Source organism: Pecten maximus, chromosome 15 (assembly GCF_902652985.1).
Source record: "Pecten maximus chromosome 15, xPecMax1.1, whole genome shotgun sequence".
NCBI classification, from domain to species: Eukaryota; Metazoa; Mollusca; class Bivalvia; order Pectinida; family Pectinidae; genus Pecten; species Pecten maximus.
In genome coordinates, this window is record NC_047029.1 from 13,720,455 (window position 1) to 13,739,706 (window position 19,252).

Here is a 19,252-nt window from a genome sequence, read left to right on the forward strand (position 1 = left end):
TACTAGGGTCATCAAATATGGATGCAGGCGAAATCAGTGAGTTTCGAATGGGAAAAAGTGTTTCTTTCTAAAACTGATACAAAAATGTGTGGTTAGTGTGCTTCCTTTTTGGTCCTGAACCAACATTTGTTATTTTCAGGGTTTTTTCAGGAAAATCTAAGTGCTCCAGCTACACTAAAATATGAAAATAAAATGCAACACCTGTGTATTTTCTCACTTTGTTGTTTATTAGATTCATTTATTGAACATTGTTAAGTTTAATAGCAGAAACGAATTAGAAACATTTCAAATTGCCAAAGCAATGATGGTTGTAGTGAATATACATTTTGTAGTTAGGTAAATGAGCCAGACAAAAAAAGTATGAAACACCCATTTTCAAAATGACCGCCAAATTGACCATTTTTGAAATTCTTCTAAAACAAATCTTCTTACATAAGAAGCCTAAAATTTTGACACATTTTTCAGATACAATCTCGCTAGAAAATTGCCATTTTTCTGTTATACATTTTTTTTCACCAGCAAAACTAGACTTCAACGTGACAGAAGCCTCCAAAGAACATATCCTGAACAGAAAAACAATATTAGCCCCTACTACTATATCAGCAAGGTGTAACAATTGAAGATCTACGATCTACGACTGTGGAACGGCAGTAGAATTGATTGGTTGACAATTATAGTTAGTATTGTTTACAGAGCTGTCGACCAATCAGATTACCCCTTTACATACCGATCTAAAACATACAGACTACAGTTCCACAGTCGATGCATCGTCGGCTATCACGATCGCTTTTGATCCATCTCCTCATCTTTAAATCATTGTCATGCGACAAAAGCATAACATACATTGATATTTAAAGATTCTAAACCAAGTAACGTGCATTTGATAGTTTAATCGGATTGAACTTAAATTCGAAGTGAATCGAAGCTCACCCCTTCCCCCACTTCCACTGTTTGGAGTGTTACACCTTGTTGATATAGTAGGAGTAGGGGCTGTTTTTTCCCCCCTATTAATGCTAACCAGCATCAGACGCCTATGAACGGACTTACTGCATGCTTCCCATCTTGAACTTACCTGTATAAGTAATTAGTACTCGCTCTCAGGCGACTTAACTTATACCTGATATCATCCATAACAAATGTAACCTCCACAATGGACTCTGGTGTGTTCACGGATGAGGATGAGGATTTGGGCAAATTGGTTTTGCAACCATCGCAATGTTATGCGAATATCATGGATATAAATACACAAAGTAACTACAAAAAACAGTCTCATTACGCACTCTAATGGACACAAAGATGTTTTCAAATGGACTGAATTTCTGGCTTTAGTTATATTTCAACATCAGATATAACGAGATGTTTTGGAAAATTCTACGGTATGAAACTTTTGGATTACTCTCCAGATACAGTGTCTTGCAGGGAAGAAAAAAAATGTCTGTTCAATAATTTTCTTGCGTAAGGAATAATCAATCCCTAAGAAATTCTAGTTAATTCCACCTGTATCTTTCGAGAAACGGTATATTAGAATGTGTAGTTTTGTATAGGGAAACGGCTCCTGAAGATATTTAAGTTTTCCAGGAGATGTTTTTAATATCAAGAACTTATCATTTCAAATTTTATTTCGTTTTTTTTTCTTAACTTTTATATGTTTTGATATTTCGCGTTATTACGTGATTCGGTTTACGTTAATGTGTGGGTTTCTTTGCGTTATTTCGTGATTTATCACGATAAAACGTGTATCAATTAACGGTATTTTATCTTATTAACACTTACAGGCTATCGTACCATGGAACTATTGACTGTTTTCTCCACATTTAGCAGACCTTTAAGAAATAAAAGATGTACAGCTTCTATTTTTGGTGCTGGGTTATGACCCCACTCCTCACAATAATGATTTAGTATACATGATTAGTAGATCCATTATATGTACAAAAGTATGTGCGATACGGAAATCATACCCGAAGGTGTAGAATTTGGGGTCACGGCCGAGGATTGTCCGATGGTAGAATATCCCTATCACACATACCTAACATATGATGGACTAATTTTCTCACACATTTTTCGTGAAATGCTTGGGGAAATCGATCCAAAATGACGAAACCATATAGAAACTTTTTCTCTCGGTGACCGACAAAAACCAATTACGTATTTGGAAAGATAAGAAAAAAGTGTGGTATACCTGAAGTATACCATGAACAATAAGCTGACTGCCAAAGTGTCACGGTAACAACACATATAAATGAATGTTTATCAGAGGCGATCGGCTTTCCGGAAACTGCCGACTGATGTTTGACATCACGTCATATTTCTCCGCCTTTGCTTGCTTGTACAACGAAAAATATCTAGTCTTCCGCTGTAAAAAATAAATTCTCGACAAATAGTAATCCTATCATTGAATTTATTCAATTAATAATTGTGTGTGCCGTTTGTCACAGCTGACCGAGAGAAAGAACTGTAACCTACATTGTCAATATCAGCGGAAGCGCGTGTGTCTATCGCCATGTTATGCAGATATGGTGTTGAGGGAGTTTGATAGGACTTCCACGCTGTTGTACATCTACACTTGTATGGTACCACTGTTTTGACATGAAGATGTCCTACATGAATCTTATTTCTGCATTCGTTAAAGCGATGACCTAGTTATTGTTGCTGAGACGGACCGCGATGGCTCATGATAGGATCTTGACACCGGTCCCAATATTGTGTTTTCTATTTGTTGTGCCCCTGGATTCACTCGATCTCTTGGATTTGTCAGCATTTTTGAAATGGCCTGTTTGTTTACATCATTAAGAGTTCTGTAATTGTTCAAGCTCCGAGTATTTTTGTGACCGCCTACGTACATATGTAGATTGTCAGGACTTGATTATCCGTCATCGTTTTGACCAAAGCTTTTCGGACACAAGTATTTTGAGCTGAACTAGCCATTTCTTCATGATTCCGTCAAGTTTATTTTTTCCTACTGGACCTTTCAAACACCAGCGCTCAGTTGGGTTAGGATATTTTTCATTGGTAACGGCCGCGAAGTGGAACGGATCTTCCTGATTGAAGTAGTCTGATGGGCGTTTCGCCTCATAGAATTAGTATAAAAACACTGGACAACGTTTGCGATACGCTGGGTTACCGTACATTTTTGATGGACATGTCCTCGTTCTATGTTCGACCGACCCGTCTCTCATTCCGTTCTATGTTCGACCGACCTGCCTCTCATTCCGTTCTATGTTCGACCGACCCGTCTCTCATTTCGTTCTATGTTCGACCGACCCGCCTCTCATTCCATTCTATGTTGGACCGACCCGTCTCTCATTCCGTTCTATGTTGGACCGACCCGTCTCTCATTCCGTTCTATGTTGGACCGACCCGTCTCTCATTCCGTTCTATGTTGGACCGACCCGTCTCTTATTTCGTTCTATGTTGGACCGACCCGTCTCTCATTTCGTTCTATGTTCGACCGACCCGCCTCTCATTCTGTTCTATGTTCGACCGACCCGTCTCTCATTCCGTTCTATGTTCGACCGACCCGTCTCTCATTCCGTTCTATGTTCGACCGACCCGTCTCTCATTTCGTTCTATGTTCGACTGACCCGTCTCTCATTTCGTTCTATGTTGGACCGACCCGTCTCTCATTCCGTTCTATGTTGGACCGACCCGTCTCTCATTCCGTTCTATGTTGGACCGACCCGTCTCTTATTTCGTTCTATGTTGGACCGACCCGTCTCTCATTTCGTTCTATGTTCGACCGACCCGCCTCTCATTCTGTTCTATGTTCGACCGACCCGTCTCTCATTCCGTTCTATGTTCGACCGACCCGTCTCTCATTCCGTTCTATGTTCGACCGACCCGTCTCTCATTTCGTTCTATGTTCGACTGACCCGTCTCTCATTTAGTTCTATGTTGGACCGACCCGTCTCTTATTTCGTTCTATGTTCGACCGACCCGTCTCTCATTCCGTTCTATGTTCGACCGACCCGTCTCTCATTCCGTTCTATGTTCGGCCGACCCGTCTCTCATTCTGTTCTATGTTCGACTGACCCGTCTCTCATTCCGAAATGCAATGTATTATTATACCACAGGGTGTTAAACTATTTTGAATTTTGTTTACCAACTGACCAGTAGCAATCAGCTTCTCTATGTCGTTAGCTTTCAAAGGATCTGCCTTGAATGGCTTTGAGCTTTTCCTCTGTGATTTAAGATTGTTTTGGCCCTAAGTACATCCCTTGTAGTAAAAAATTAATACACGTACTGCTCATTATTTGATAGCCATATCTATGCCTTCTAAGGCGTCGATCGAAACTACCGATCTTTCCCTTAGAGAACTTGGTTCACACTCTCTGTCCGTTTTAGCCCTCACATTAATTTTGAAGTCACTGAGATATACTTGTCCAGGTCTTTGGGTGGGATGTTTCTTAACTCACTGTACCTTGTACCTAGGAATTCCTGTAACAACTTCATGTGTGAGTTTTTCTCGTAGTATTGTCGTTTTCTTGATCCAGAATGAAATCATTCACACTATCCATGTCAAGCAGACAACTGTAAGAGTTACTCCCCTTCGTACATTAAAAGTAGTCCCGGACCTGAGATCACGGCGGCATCAAAAATATATCTAACAGTGTCTTCAGTAGTACCAAATTAATATTTTTCACGAATGTGGCTAACAATTTGATATTTTTCACGGAAATATCAAAATATTATCACACTCGTGAAATGTTTTTGGTATTACTGAAGACATTGTTAGACATATTCTGTTTATAACATTTTATAGCAAAATATACCGGGCAGCTCAATCTCTCCCAGAATGCATTGCGGTCCCCTGTCAACGGCACACACATGTACGCCAAATTTTGACGTTATGTATTCTATCTTGCATTTACGTCATATAAAATGACGGAGAGCTATTCGCAAATCTTAATTTTCCCCATTGCCGTTTGTTAGCTGTGTTCTTATTGGTTATATCAGAAAAAGTGGTATTTTTCACTAGTTGAAAAAGTGAGCGTAGAATGAATAATTTTCGATGTTTCACTGGTAAAAATGTGATAAATATATAGAGTGACCTTATTAGTTCGTCTCTTCGGAGAAGAGGAAGAGTTTATGTTGTCACCCCGGCGTCGAGTTTTCAAAAGTTTCTGATGCAAGTGTTGAAAGGCAAAGCAATTTATGGTATTATGGTCCCTGGTGGGTTAAGCTATCCCCTGCCGGAGTCAAAACAAATTTTTTCGCAGATATTGCTTTCAGGCGCTGAATGTATTCAAAAACATAATAAATAGAGGAATTTTATGTCAGTGATAGGAAGTTTAACAGCATTAAATAAACATCTCTAAACATGTCAGGCATTTAACAGTGTCAGCAGTTTTACTGTTGACTTTATTTAGAATGTAATTGCCTGTCTGAAACATGCACAGAAAAATAGCTTATTTAAATCCCTTAGGTACAGGCTTAGTTCGATATTTAGCTTTAACACAAACACGTATTATAACCGGAACAAATAAGGACTAGCTATAAAAACAAACGTTAAACTGTCAATTACGGGTGTATCTGTTTTTAGTTTAATACTGGTAGATAAGTCCTAACCCGATATGTATATTGTGTGGTATTGTTAATATAAGCATTTTGTTTTTGTATTATTTATACGTTCGAGGGCTTAAACACGACTAGTAAACTATTTTCATTCTTTAATTTTAGTATGGACGTTTATGTATTATACCGGAGCTAATATATTTTAAATTAAAGCATAAGGCATGCTGGTAGGATAACAAGACACACGTGCAGGATTGTATTGTTTTACGGCCAATAGACACACGTGTGGGATTGTATTGCTTTACGGCCAATAGACACACGTGTGGGATTGTATTGTTTTACGGCCAATAGACACACGTGTGTGATTGTATTGTTTACGGTTAATAGACACACGTGACGATTGTATTGTTTTACGGCCAATAGACACACGTGTGTGATTGCATTGTTTTACGGCCAATAGACACACGTGTGTGATTGCATTGTTTTACGGTCAATAGACACACGTGTGTGATTGCATTGTTTTACGGTCAATAGACACACGTGTGGGATTGTATTGTTTTACGGCCAATAGACACACGTGTACGAATGTATTGTTTTACGGCCAATAGACACACGTGACGATTGTATTGTTTTGCTTCCAATAGACACATGTAGGACATCGCTCTATAGAGAAAAAAAGATTTTTCGTTGAAGTAAAGGAAATATTTCAAATATTTTCGAATAATGAGACAACCAAGAAGATCAAATTTAAAAAAAAAAGACGCAGGTACATTTATGATTGTCAACATAGAACCAAATGATAACCAATGGCCTTGGTATTCCTTGTTAACCGTGACAATTTCCATGGACAAATACATATTTGTTCCTACTGAATTTACTTCATATTGTGATAGTATTAATTCTTATAGCGTTGGTGGTTGTAAGTATAAAATTAAAACTTCTTTATTTATTATACATCTATATTCTTTAATCCTCGTATTAACATTAATAAGAGGATTAGTTTGAATAGTTCGGCCCTTAGGTCAGCGCGTGAATGAGTTGTGCATATGAAGAAAAAATGGGGTGTTATATTTTCCTACGGTTGTTGCCAATGACTGATTCGAGTATTTCTGGACCTCAATTAAAGTATAATACCCATATTTCAAACAGATAAGCAAATGACATTGTGTTTATTGATAGTACTGGCTGAAAATATTTATTTCAACAGAAAAAAACAAATCAATAGTCGAGTAACCGAGTACCAATCATTTAAACCCCGGCACAATTTTCACTGTCACACACCGGCGACTGAGCTGTGAATGTATGACGGGTGATCGGGTAGACTCCTCTTTAAGTTTCTACATTATCGCTCACACCGTTAGCTAGTCGACTGCATGGCGTTTATCATGAAATTTGTCTCCATAATTTTACTGATTGGATTGTTGCTTTCTTCAGGTAAGTTGTAATGCATATTAGTAACATTTTTTTACCATTTCATACCATTTTACCGCACGATTTCCATTTTTGGTATAACGGAATGTGGTAGAGTATATGTAGGCATTTGGGTATATGTAGACATGTTGGCATATATGATTGGTACTGATGGTGGCTCCTTAGGGTCAAATATCAAATCTCGCATTCTTGACCTTAGGTCGAAAACGGGTGACGCAAAAACGCGACGGCGAGGGAGCGAAATTGCGACGGCGAGAGTGCGAGATGAATCTCGCTTTTTCGCCGTCGCGTTCTCACATTCTCGCCGTCGAGTTTTCGCATTTTCGCTCTTTCGCATTCTTGTGTTTTCGCTCCCTCGACGTCGCGTTTTCGCATTCTCACGTTTTCGACCTAAGGTCGGGAGAGCGAGAATGCGAGATTTGATATGTGACCCTAAAGAGCCACCATAGTTACTTGTCATCGCTCTGCACTTTTCAGTCCGGTAAAAACATGGAAGAACTGACCAGCCTAGTGTAAAAACTGAAAAGAAAAAAGAAATAAATTAAAAAGTATAGAAACCAATGGACTAGAAAGTCTTGTCTTGGTAGAGAGTTATGAACTTGACGGTCCTCTCCGGGAGAATTTGTCAGGTTCGTAGTAAGTACTTGATACGTATGAGCTGTATAAATTTGGTATTTAAATAATTTATGGTTCGTGTACAATTTATAATTCCTGAATTGAAAACCATCAGTTCTTGTTATCATATGTCTATAAAATGGCATATCAATACAAAAAAGGAATATCGAGATAATAACGAAATCATGAATCTTACTCTAAATCTGTAAAACGAGAAAAATACGAAAAAGTACAGAATTGTACGGACACACTTGAACAAGTACAAAGAGAATAAGATCACGTGTTCCGGGGCAGTAAGCGTCTTCTACGTCATCGACGACACCCACCACACAAAAGGTCAAATCCGGGTAAAGTCGCATTCTAAAAAGGAGATCTAGGATGCAAGTGGTGACATTAGAACCACTAGGCATATATGCAAGCATCAAACATGTCTGACTTAATATCGCACAAGGAAGTAGAAAATGAGATCATGATTTCGACTTTTCCAATGTCTTCATCAAACTTTATATCCCGAAAAATCAGCGTTGTTAATTTCTCAGTCAGAAATCGACATCTGTCACGGAAATCGTAAAATTGGAACAGGCTCTTGGATACTGAATCGACTGGGACATGCAAACACCGTAGGTAGGGGAAGCAGGGATGTTACTATCTAGAAATGGAAAATTAATAATTGAGAAATTGATACCGTTTCTCCTGTCATACGGCTTAGTTGTAAGCTGTCCATGTTGGTTAAGCAAAGATCGCGGTAATCGGCTGATTTTAAAGAGTCTGTAGGGTCCTTTATTTCAAGTTTATTTCTTCATGATATATCCGATCGACATGGTCAATACTTTTTTTGTTTGTTTGTTATCTAAAGATAAAATATTGTCCTATACATCTATACATACAATGAAGTATTGATAAGCTTTTCAATATAATCAGTCTCGTATGCAAATTGTCGTGTGATCTGATATGATTGTTTCCAAATGAACTGATACCATGTATCATTAAAATGATATTTTATTGATTCAGTTTTGTCCTATTCATTTTGGTATATAAAACCCATACAATAAGATATTCTGAAATGATATACACCTGATACTTACGATACAATAGATACGCCAACAAAACAAATGACATACTGGTTTCTTTTCCAATTGTAACAATAAGGATTTTTATTTATCCTTTCTTTCTCCTTTTATTTATGTTGGCACTGGCCGTTGGTGTCTCCATGATAACCGTCCTCATACGTCACTGGCCGTTGGTGTCTCCTTGATAACCGTCCTCATACGTCACTGGCCGTTGTTGTCTCCTTGATAACCGTCCGCATACGGCAATGGCCGTTGGTGTCTCCTTGATAACCGTCTTCATACGCCACTGGCCGTTGGTGTCTCCATGATAACCATCCTCATACATATGTACGTCACTGGCCGTTGGTGTCTCCTTGATAACCGTCCTCATACGTCACTGGCCGTTGTTGTCTCCTTGATAACCGTCCGCATACGGCAATGGCCGTTGGTGTCTCCTTGATAGCCGTCCTCATACGTCACTGGCCGTTGGTGTCTCCATGATAACCGTCCTCATACGTCACTGGCCGTTGATGTCTCCATGATAACCGTCCTCATACGTCACTGACCGTTGGTGTCTCCTTGATGTCTCCATGATAACCGTCCTCATACAAAAACATGACAATTAAAACAAATTACAAACAAGACATTATACATTAGATATATCAAACATTTAAGACTGTATATATCCCAGGCGAGATGAATTATGAATAATTATAATGTTATGTGAACAGTAGTACTACACTTACACTCTATGAAGCGAGCACACATTATCTTGGTATGAGTATGTGTAATTATTTAATTTTCAATCAACATAACTTGTATTGTCATTTTTGTAATGTCTTACGATTGATTGATTGATTGATTGTAACATCATTAAGCAGTCTTATGTGATCTTTGATTGTACATAAAGTATTTAGTTGTGCTGCATGTTCGATTTCTGTCTTGTGGATTTTGAGTTTTGAGTTCTGGTCAATGCCAGCAACCTCAGCCACAGTAACTGATCTCATTGTTGTTTGTCTATAGGTGAGGGGGCGACAGAGGCTATAACAATCTGGTCACAGCTTTGGCGTACAGTTTCCCGGGCGTTATGGGTTACAAAGGAGGGTTGTGAGGAGGATGGCGGAGTCTACGTAAGGGGCACGTGCTATCAGCTGATCGGTAAGGACACATACGCCTTCAAACACAATGACAGCGATCGGTCAATGTAACTTTAAATTAGCTTATGCCGTAGTGCGGCGTCCGTCCTTACGTTCGTCCGGCGTCAAGTTTTTGTTAAACGACCTATTCTCAATAACCAAGAGGTCCAGATATCTGATATTGGGCATGGAGCATATGCTTGGATAAAGGGCTGCCAAATTTGTAAAAATGAATGACCTTGACCTGCATTCAAGGTCACAAGGGTCAAATAGCTGAACTTTTTAAAGGACTTCTCCTAAATAAGTACAGTTATGTGATCGCACAACGTTCCACGATGTGCGATGTGCGATCTGTGCGATACGGATCGTGCAGGAAAATGTGCGCACGATGGGCGATTGGAACGGTACATGTGCGATATGTATCGAGGTCGATATAAAATGAGGAACGCGTCATCTAATTATTTAAACGTGTGGAACGATTGTAAAAGATATACAACGATTAACATTTTACGAGGCAGCTAATTACCATATTTTTGGTGAAATATATGCAATAATTATTAGGAATGAAACTAAATACCGATGTATAGTTAAATAAATTATCTAAATGATTATTAAAGAACTTTTTATAATTTGCTCGGACGTCGTCGAGAACACCACTAGGCCTTGGTGAGTCGAAGAAATACACGTGTATTCAGCGAGATTATATACAGGCTATTTAATACATGTAGAACTAAACAACAGATAAAACGACTTGTTATGAATAGAAACATTTCTGTTGTGTTTAAAAATACATAATATATGTAACTTATGTATTAAGGAAGATAAATAATCGTAGTGATGTCCGTCTACCATTCTGGTACATGTAGATGTATCATGCCTGTACGTACATGTATCTGCCAGGCCGTCGAAAACATCACGAATATACTTGCGAGACAAAATGACGGTACTTAAATGGCAAAAATTAACAGGTCATACATGTTCCATGAATGAAAACAATTGTTATGCAGCACGTATATATAAAAGGCCATCTCATATCATATTTTTATTTTTTTCGTATATCTTTTCGTATAACTAGTTATTCCGTAATATTTATAACCCTGTCGTTAGCTGTGCGGTTTGTATCGCACAGTTGTGCGGTTTGTATCGCACATCGCACATTTGTGCGCACGATGTCTGCACGGTGTGCGCACGATGTTTTTGGAACGTTGTGGGATCACACAACTGTAAATATCCAAGATACCTGATTTTGGGTCTGTAGCATGCGTAGAGTAAAGATCTATCAAATCCGTTTCAATGAATGACCTTAATCTGCATTCAAGGTCACAGGGGCAGATGTTTTAAAATATTCCAACAATGATTTATCGATGACTAAGAGATACAGAGACCTACTATTGTATCAATAGTATGCTTATATGAAGGGCTACCAAATTTATTTAAATAAACCTAGCCTACTCCGATATTTGAATAAAGTGGTAATTAATCAGCTTAGTATCTGCATAAATGACCTAGATAAACTTCAGCGTTGCTTTAGAAGCAGGTGAGCGACACAGGCCCATCGGGCCTCTTATTACAGTACTTTCAAAGGCTCTCTCGTGTGTTCGTCTCAAGCTTTCTCTGAACGTGTCACCCTAATTATGAACGCGGCTTTGAGAGAATTTAGATGCTTAAGATCAACGTATTCTTTTCACATCATGTATTTTGTTATATTGATATATGTATGTTGGAAATTATGAAAAATTTGACTTCCGCATTTCAGATTCATGGGTGTTTGAAATAAATATGTTGTAGATCTTGACGATATGCAGTCGGACGGCTCGTGAGTGATGACGTATACGAAAGAAACATCAGCTACGAAAGTGTGCAATACGTTGGTCATTCAGTCAGTTACATGTTAACAGTGGAATCGGTGACCGTTTTCCTCGTGGTTAAGATGATGCAGTTGTGATGGTCAAAGAAAACAATGATTGGATCTAGTGTAGAATCTCAATCGTACGCATTGCCAAAGATAGTACACGTTGACCTAAAGCGACCAGGGGATGACATTGACATGTGTGTGAGTTTTGTCAGATATGGACTGACATCATTAATTCATTATCATTCCTGTATATATGTTGAATCTACTGGGTTAACGGGAAAAATATAAATGAGGTATACTCTTCAATGTTGTATTCAGTTGAAGATGAAATTTATTTTTTTAACATTAATGAGGCTATAACAAGATCGCGTTAAAATAAGTATGTCCAGAAAAGCCAATGTTGTTATGAATCCGTGAATGTAGACAAAAAAATCATTCCTTATGTTTACAGTAGGATTATTTTTGATCTTATCTGTTAAAGCACCCTATAATAAAAATTATAATAATAAAATACGTGTTTTCACCTTGGAGTGACGTCGGAGAGAGAACAGCCGTTTTCGCGGGAAATTGTCAGACGGTTCTTGGCACGGTCTTAGCAACCGTCATAACAACACAAACAAATTGTAGTTCCATCTACAACAGTTATTCTGTGAGAGTTTTGGAATGATTGTTATATGTTTTGAACGTTTAGGAAACCATAACAACATTGGATTTATGCAAATATTACATGGATTGTGTTTATTTAAAGGTAAACAAAAAGAAGAAAAATGGCGGAGAATACTACCCGTGGTAACGCGGTCCCCGATATTATTACACACTGTGATGAGGCTACCATTGTTATGAAAAATGAATGCAATTTTCGCTAATGCTTTAAAGTATGCTTAATGTAAATATTACATTGTAATTGATGTTACGATTAAAAGTATTTAGTAAACCGAAACGCTTTGGTAACGGCAATAATGCAAACCGCACCAGGGTTTCTCGAAACAATGCTATACCTGGTTATAAGGTAAACAGTTTAAGGAATTTTATTTCCATGATAATGTAGAAGATGAGTACCAGTATCCCTGCTGTTTGAAGAAGATAAATGTAACTTTCAACGATTTTTGAATATTGGATATTGATGACGTTGTGGTCATTCATTCAAGTCATATGCATAATTTACAGCTACTGCCGAGGAAACATTGTCAAGTTTACAAGTTTATTGTTCACCCCCGAAACATGATACGTGTGTAACAGGATGTCAATCATCAGTGATATAGTTACAAAACATTGCTGACGTGAAGCCATTGTACTGCTAATCTGACATCAATAAATTATTGACATTATTGTCGCTCTCATTGCAAATCAAACAGTATGGTAAACTCATCCTAAACTAGCTTAAAACAGTAGACACACCTGTTCAGTGTCAGACAAAGGAAATATTATCCTTTATCTCTGAATACTAAGTCTTCTTGAATTTCCATCAACTAGTTTTTAACAAATAGATAATTAGTCAAAATACTCTATATTATCTGTTGCAGAATTTGCTGATAGTGCTGTGAATATAAAACCATGTAAGTATCGTAATGAACAACGTAAAGGCTGATAGTTAAATAACAGCCAGACCAATATTTCAATATACTGCAATCGTCACCCGATTTATTTACTTAATGGAGATTTGTAATATTGTAAAGGACGTAAAATGATTTGAGATTACTTGTTTGACTTACTGTTACTTTATCAACGTAAGCATACAATTCCTTTCCTCACGTTTGGATCTCTATCGCTACCACTTGGTCAAACAACGGGGACAACTTGTTTTCAAAGTATTTTTTATTGTTGCAAGTTGTAAGATTGTCTTTCTTACGGAAATGTAAGCATTCATATTAATACAAAATAGGTCAATCGGTGCATAGCTTATTTAACCCTTGAGCAATGACGCCATTGGAATAAAAAAAAAAAAAAAACGTGAAACATATATTATGTACAGGTTTAGTTTAGAAACTCTTTTAAATATACGTGGATTCAAACATTAAAATATATTCTTCGTACTGTACATAGTGATTATAATGTGTCCTTTTCCTCTTGGAAGTATGCACGTACCTACATTTGAATAACTACACTACAGGGGGTCGATACCACTATTTGACAGACATGAAATGTATCTTACCTACATATGTCTGTCTTTGCTTCGCATAGTGACTACAACTCTTCAATGTATTGTTCGACTGGCCAAGCTGGCGCCTTTAATTTAATATTTCTGATTTCTTATCAATTACTTATTGTTTAAAAGGTTGTCTTCTAATCTGAAATATTTATGTCTTAACCCCATTTTTATTAAAGTTTTCACAAGCGTGTACAAGGAGGACATTTTACAAAACATATATTTAGAAAGAATTAATTAATACGGACATAGAAATAAATTGCAAGTATTCTGATTGTACATTGAAACTACTGACCAATTTAAATCAAAACAAGCAGACGTTGGAATCAATTATTTCATTCAGTTAATATATTTACCGTACAAGTCTGTATATTCCTTACCGTTACAACTACACAAACGTTGAATTGAAGTAATAGACGACTTCTAAGATTAAGTAGACAAGTAAAAGCTGTTGATATCATATAAGATAATATAAACAGCAATATATAACAACGGGTATGAGTATGTTCCATACTCCAAATGTGAAGCTCAACGTAATATCTGACATATATATGTATATTATTTCCCGGTTAAAACTGGACGGATGAGTTGAACAAAACATGCGAAAGAGTTTCGATGAAACTTTATCACTTTATTTGGAGATATCCCAATAACCAGCTACTATCTAACGAAAATTATTCTAAACTTAGAGATATAGCAATAACCAGCTACTATTTAACGAAAATCATTCTAAACTTAGAGATATCCCAATAACCAGCTACTATTTAACGAAAATCATTCTAAACTTAGAGATATCCCAATAACCAGCTACTATCTAACGAAAATCATTCTAAACTTAGAGATATCCCAATAACCAGCTACTATCTAACGAAAATCATTCTAAACTTAGAGATATCCCAATAACCAGCTACGATCTAACGAAAATCATTCTAAACTTAGAGATATCCCAATAACCAGCTACTATCTAACGAAAATCATTCTAAACTTAGAGATATCCCAATAACCAGCTACTATCTAACGAAAATCATTCTAAACTTAGAGATATCCCAATAACCAGCTACTATCTAATGAAAATCATTCTAAACTTAGAGATATAGCCACCTAAAAACATGCATATTTTAACAATAAAATCTGAATCAAGACAGAATTGTAAGGCTAAATGCTTCACATGGTAAACGTGTTTTACTTGTTTTAAGATACCCGCCATGTTAGACTTCTAAAAGTCGCGACACCGCGTACTCAAAGTAATGTAACAATATTACAATAACAATAACTTTCTGTCGTCGGTTCCCGCATTAGGCGCTTCATATGATAATGCGTTGAATACCAGAGGATATTTTTGACATTTTGTGACCAAAAGTTGGGTTTGATTTGGTTTATTTTGTTTAACGTCCTATAAACAGCTAAGGTAATTTAAGGACGGCCTCCTGTGCGTGCGACATGCATGCGTGTATGTTCGTGTTAAGTCTCCTTGTGGTAGGCCGGAACTTTTGCCGATTTAAAGTGCTACCTCACTAAAGCATACTGCCGAAGACACCCAGCAGCACACCCCAACCCAAATATGCTGAGCGCTAAGCAGGAGTAGAAGCAGGAGTAGCAACAACCATTTTTAAAGACTCTGGTATGTCTCGGCTAGGGGACAGAACCCAAGCCTTCCTCACAGCGGCGAACGACTTATTGAAAGTAGTGCCCGAGTACTGACAGAAGTAGATGGTGTCGGAGACATCCATGTTTCAATACACTTGTATTTAACACATTACGTACTGTAGGCATTCTGTTATTGCAGACAAGTTAAGGGCGACATGGAGAAACGAGAAGAGTTTTGTAGCCATTACCGGAGCCAGTACGGGAATTAAAAGATGCATGGCTCTACAGTTTGCGGTCAAGTTCCCTCCTAATTGGGTAACCATATTGGTCGACAGCAATTATTTCGATGGCTATCAAGGCCTCAAGCTGAAATCATTGTAATGAAATATAGTATTTTATGATGATTCGAATAAGTGATGATTGATGATATCATATATTCATCATCGAAAAGACTTCACCTGTTTAAAAGAGAATTTACTTACGTGTGCGAAAAAGTAATCAATAACAAATGAAAGATACGAGCATGAATGCGACAAGATGTTATTTTCAATTACTAAGTATCTAAATGTATTGATACATGCATTTATACATCTGGGAGGGAGCTTGCCATTACTCACCATTTTGTCTCAGCAAAATCTAAGGCAGAATACAAACGTCAGGGTAAAATTTGTAACGACGATAAAAATAAGTGGGGTACTGATCGTCAGGAGGAGATAACTTCTAACGATAACAAACATAAGTAGGGTACTGATCGTCAGGAGGAGATAACTTCTAACGATAGCAAACATAAGTGGAGTACTCATTGCAAAGATAAAACAGAAATATCTGAAAAAAATAATCGGAGTACTGATAAATTTTAACTCGATGTTACAAAGTTTCCGACTTGGCCAGACACAAAAAATAACAATGCATAGCGAGTATGTCATTAATATTCATATGGTACAAATGACAACGTAATTATGGCTTGTTCTTTTAATTATAAAATATTGCCCGTTATCTATCGCTCGTGGGAAGGAATATCCCTCAGAGAAACCTTTAGCCTTCAGCAGATAATTTACATATTACATCACACGAGGCGTCCGACTTATTGATAGCGGTGCTTGATCACTGACGGAAGCTGACGGTGTCGGAGATATCTGTGTTTCAATACACTTCTATTTACCACATTACGTATAATAGGCATTCTGTTATTGAAGACAGATTAAGGGCGACATGGAGAAACCAGAGAACATTTCCCTCAAAAAGAGTTTTGTAGCCATTACCGGAGCCAGTAGAGGAATTGGTAGATGCATGGCCCTGAAGTTTGCGGTCAAGTTCCCTCCAAATTCCGTCTTGGTACTGATGGCAAGGAATGTGGAGGCTTTGGAAAGTGTCAGGACGGATTTGCAAGCAAGGGCTCCCAATATAACGGTATTAATTCGACAGTATGATCAAGGAAAAACTGATGAAGGATATTTTAATGGAATATCAGCTTACTGAGAACAAACTTTCAAAGGATGATTTTGAACAGGTGATGCTTGTTCATAACTGTGCTTCAACTGGCAACAAAGAAAAAACCGCGCTTCAATTGTGTGTCGCCGACTGCGCGCGGTCTACCTATGGCATAAACCTCTGCGGCATGATTCTACTCAACACGAGCTTCTTTACAACATTTTGTGATCCGTCTTTGTCTCGAATCGTGGTCAACATAACGTCAGGGGCTTCCAGGATTCCATTTCCGTCTCTCCACCTGTATTGCTCAGGTACATGTTATTGTTTATTTCCGTTATCCATAATGCACACGTGTATAATTTCTAACGATTTTAATTACTAGCCTGTGTTTCCGGAGATTGTGCTTTTTCTGTCTTTCATCCTGGCACAGAACTGACCCTAAACTTAATAGTGCTACCTCACTTATTATACAACTGGTTACTATATCAACATGGTGTAACATTTGGAAGTCGGAAGTGGTGGTTGGAGGATTGGTTTGGGCGATGGGGTTGTGGGAAAGAGATAATCTTCGATTCACTTTTAATTTTGGTGCACACACGCTTCACTAACGAATTCTGGCTGAGAATCCTTGAATATCAACATATTTTATCTTTTTGTCATATGACAATGATGTAAAAGTGAGAAAAAGGACTAAAAGTGGTCGAGCTATTAGACGATGCATCGACTGTGCAAAGTAACCCAACTTAGTGGTTTTTGAAGCGGGTAATCGTACAGGTCGACATCTCTATAAACATTGCTCATTATATTGATGGACCTATCAAACTACCCGTTATAAATCTGACTTAAAATATGCTACTTCCGTTCTACAATTGATGCATCTTTAACTACATTGGAGAGTTTGGTCAGATTGAACTGAAGTTCAAAATGAACTGAAGCTCACCCCACATTTCCAACTTCCAAGCGTCACACCTATTTGATACATTGGGGGTAATGTTATTTACCATCAATAATAACCAGATGCAGACGCCTTTGCTGAAGTATACTGCTAAAGACACCTTGCTGGGCACCTTGCTGGACACCTTGCTGGGCACCTTGCTGGACACCTTATCTGGTCACATTTCACTGACCATTACAGAAGCGGTCGTCCAACTCCAAAAATACTGCGTCTGAAGCAGGCGTACTAACTACCGATTTTGTAGATTCATGTTATGTCTCTTTCAGGGGAAAGATAAAAAAAAAAACCACTCATCACAGGAGCGAACGCTTTGCTCCAGACAAAAAGTGAGGCAGTGTCAAGGCAAACATTAGGAAGTAAAAAGTTGTGTAGAACTTACGAAAAAACAACGAGACAGCATTTACAATTCTTACGATTGACTGATAGGAGATTCATTACAACATTATTACATATCAAACTATATTCTGTTTTATTTACGATTTCAGGCAAAGCTGCCCGTGATATGTTCTTCCGAGTCCTTTCTGCCGAAGAACCATCTATTCGGGTTCTGACATACGCCCCAGGTTTTGTTGACACATATATGTTGCGAGATCTAGAAGCAAATTCATCCTCAACTCCAATCCGTAAATTGGTAAATGGTAAGCCCGTTTGTTAGTGAATATGTTGGTTGTGCAACCTGTGTTATATATGCGATGATGTTATTATTATCATGTTCTTTTTACATCTAATGGTTTTATGTTCGAATAATGTTTAGATATCCGTGCTATATGTTACTGCATGTTGATTGTCACCTTATCATTCCAATTTGCGAACGGATCATAGAAATGCAGATACAAGTTACGGTGTATGGAATGGTGTTATTTAGTTGATTGTGGAGGTTGCTTCGTGAAAAAGCAAGTAGTAACAGTGGGAATTTTCGGAACAAATTGTTTATTAGCAAGTTGACACCTCGTGAAGAGAAAAGTTCTGCTAAATCGAGTGGCACTATGTTTTATTGCATTGCAAATCATTTTTGTTGCAGAAATCGTCAGATGCAGTGAGATTAAGAAAAATGTGTGATTATTTTTCCCTTGTGCCCCCGACCCCCCCCCCTCCCCCGGCTGTGAGTCTCCTTAGCACCCGTTTCTATATGACCTTAACTATTTGTGTCGCCCCAGTTTAATCAAACTCTCTATTTTTATACAGTTAAGAAATTTGATTTCGTTTCCCAGGCTTTCGTCAGGACGGCGAAATACTGACACCAGAGGCAACTGTGGCCGACCTTGAACGGGTACTGGAGGACAACGCGTTCGAAAATGCTGATCACGTGGACTACTATCATCAGACAGCCTAGCCATATATTGACATTTTTTTAACTGAGACATAACTTTCGTGCAAGAGTCATTCGACGCCCAATGATTTCGATGGATATAAAGGCCTCAAGCTGTTAAATTGCATTGTAGCTGACAATAACTTCCAATGAAATCATTTTAATGAAATATAGTATTTTATGTTGATTCGAATAAGTGATGATTGATGATATCATATGCATATCAT

The 19,252-nt window shown here is 37.8% G+C and overlaps 1 protein-coding gene across 1 annotated transcript; it reads left to right on the forward strand.

Annotated features, from left to right (window-relative positions):
- Positions 1–16,948: 16,948 nt before the first annotated feature.
- Positions 16,949–19,049, forward strand: LOC117343270 (sepiapterin reductase-like). Its single transcript, XM_033905615.1, has 3 exons — positions 16,949–17,072; positions 18,202–18,354; positions 18,928–19,049. Exons 1-3 carry the CDS (start codon positions 16,949–16,951, stop codon positions 19,047–19,049), a joined length of 399 nt encoding a protein of 132 aa, XP_033761506.1.
- Positions 19,050–19,252: the final 203 nt, after the last annotated feature.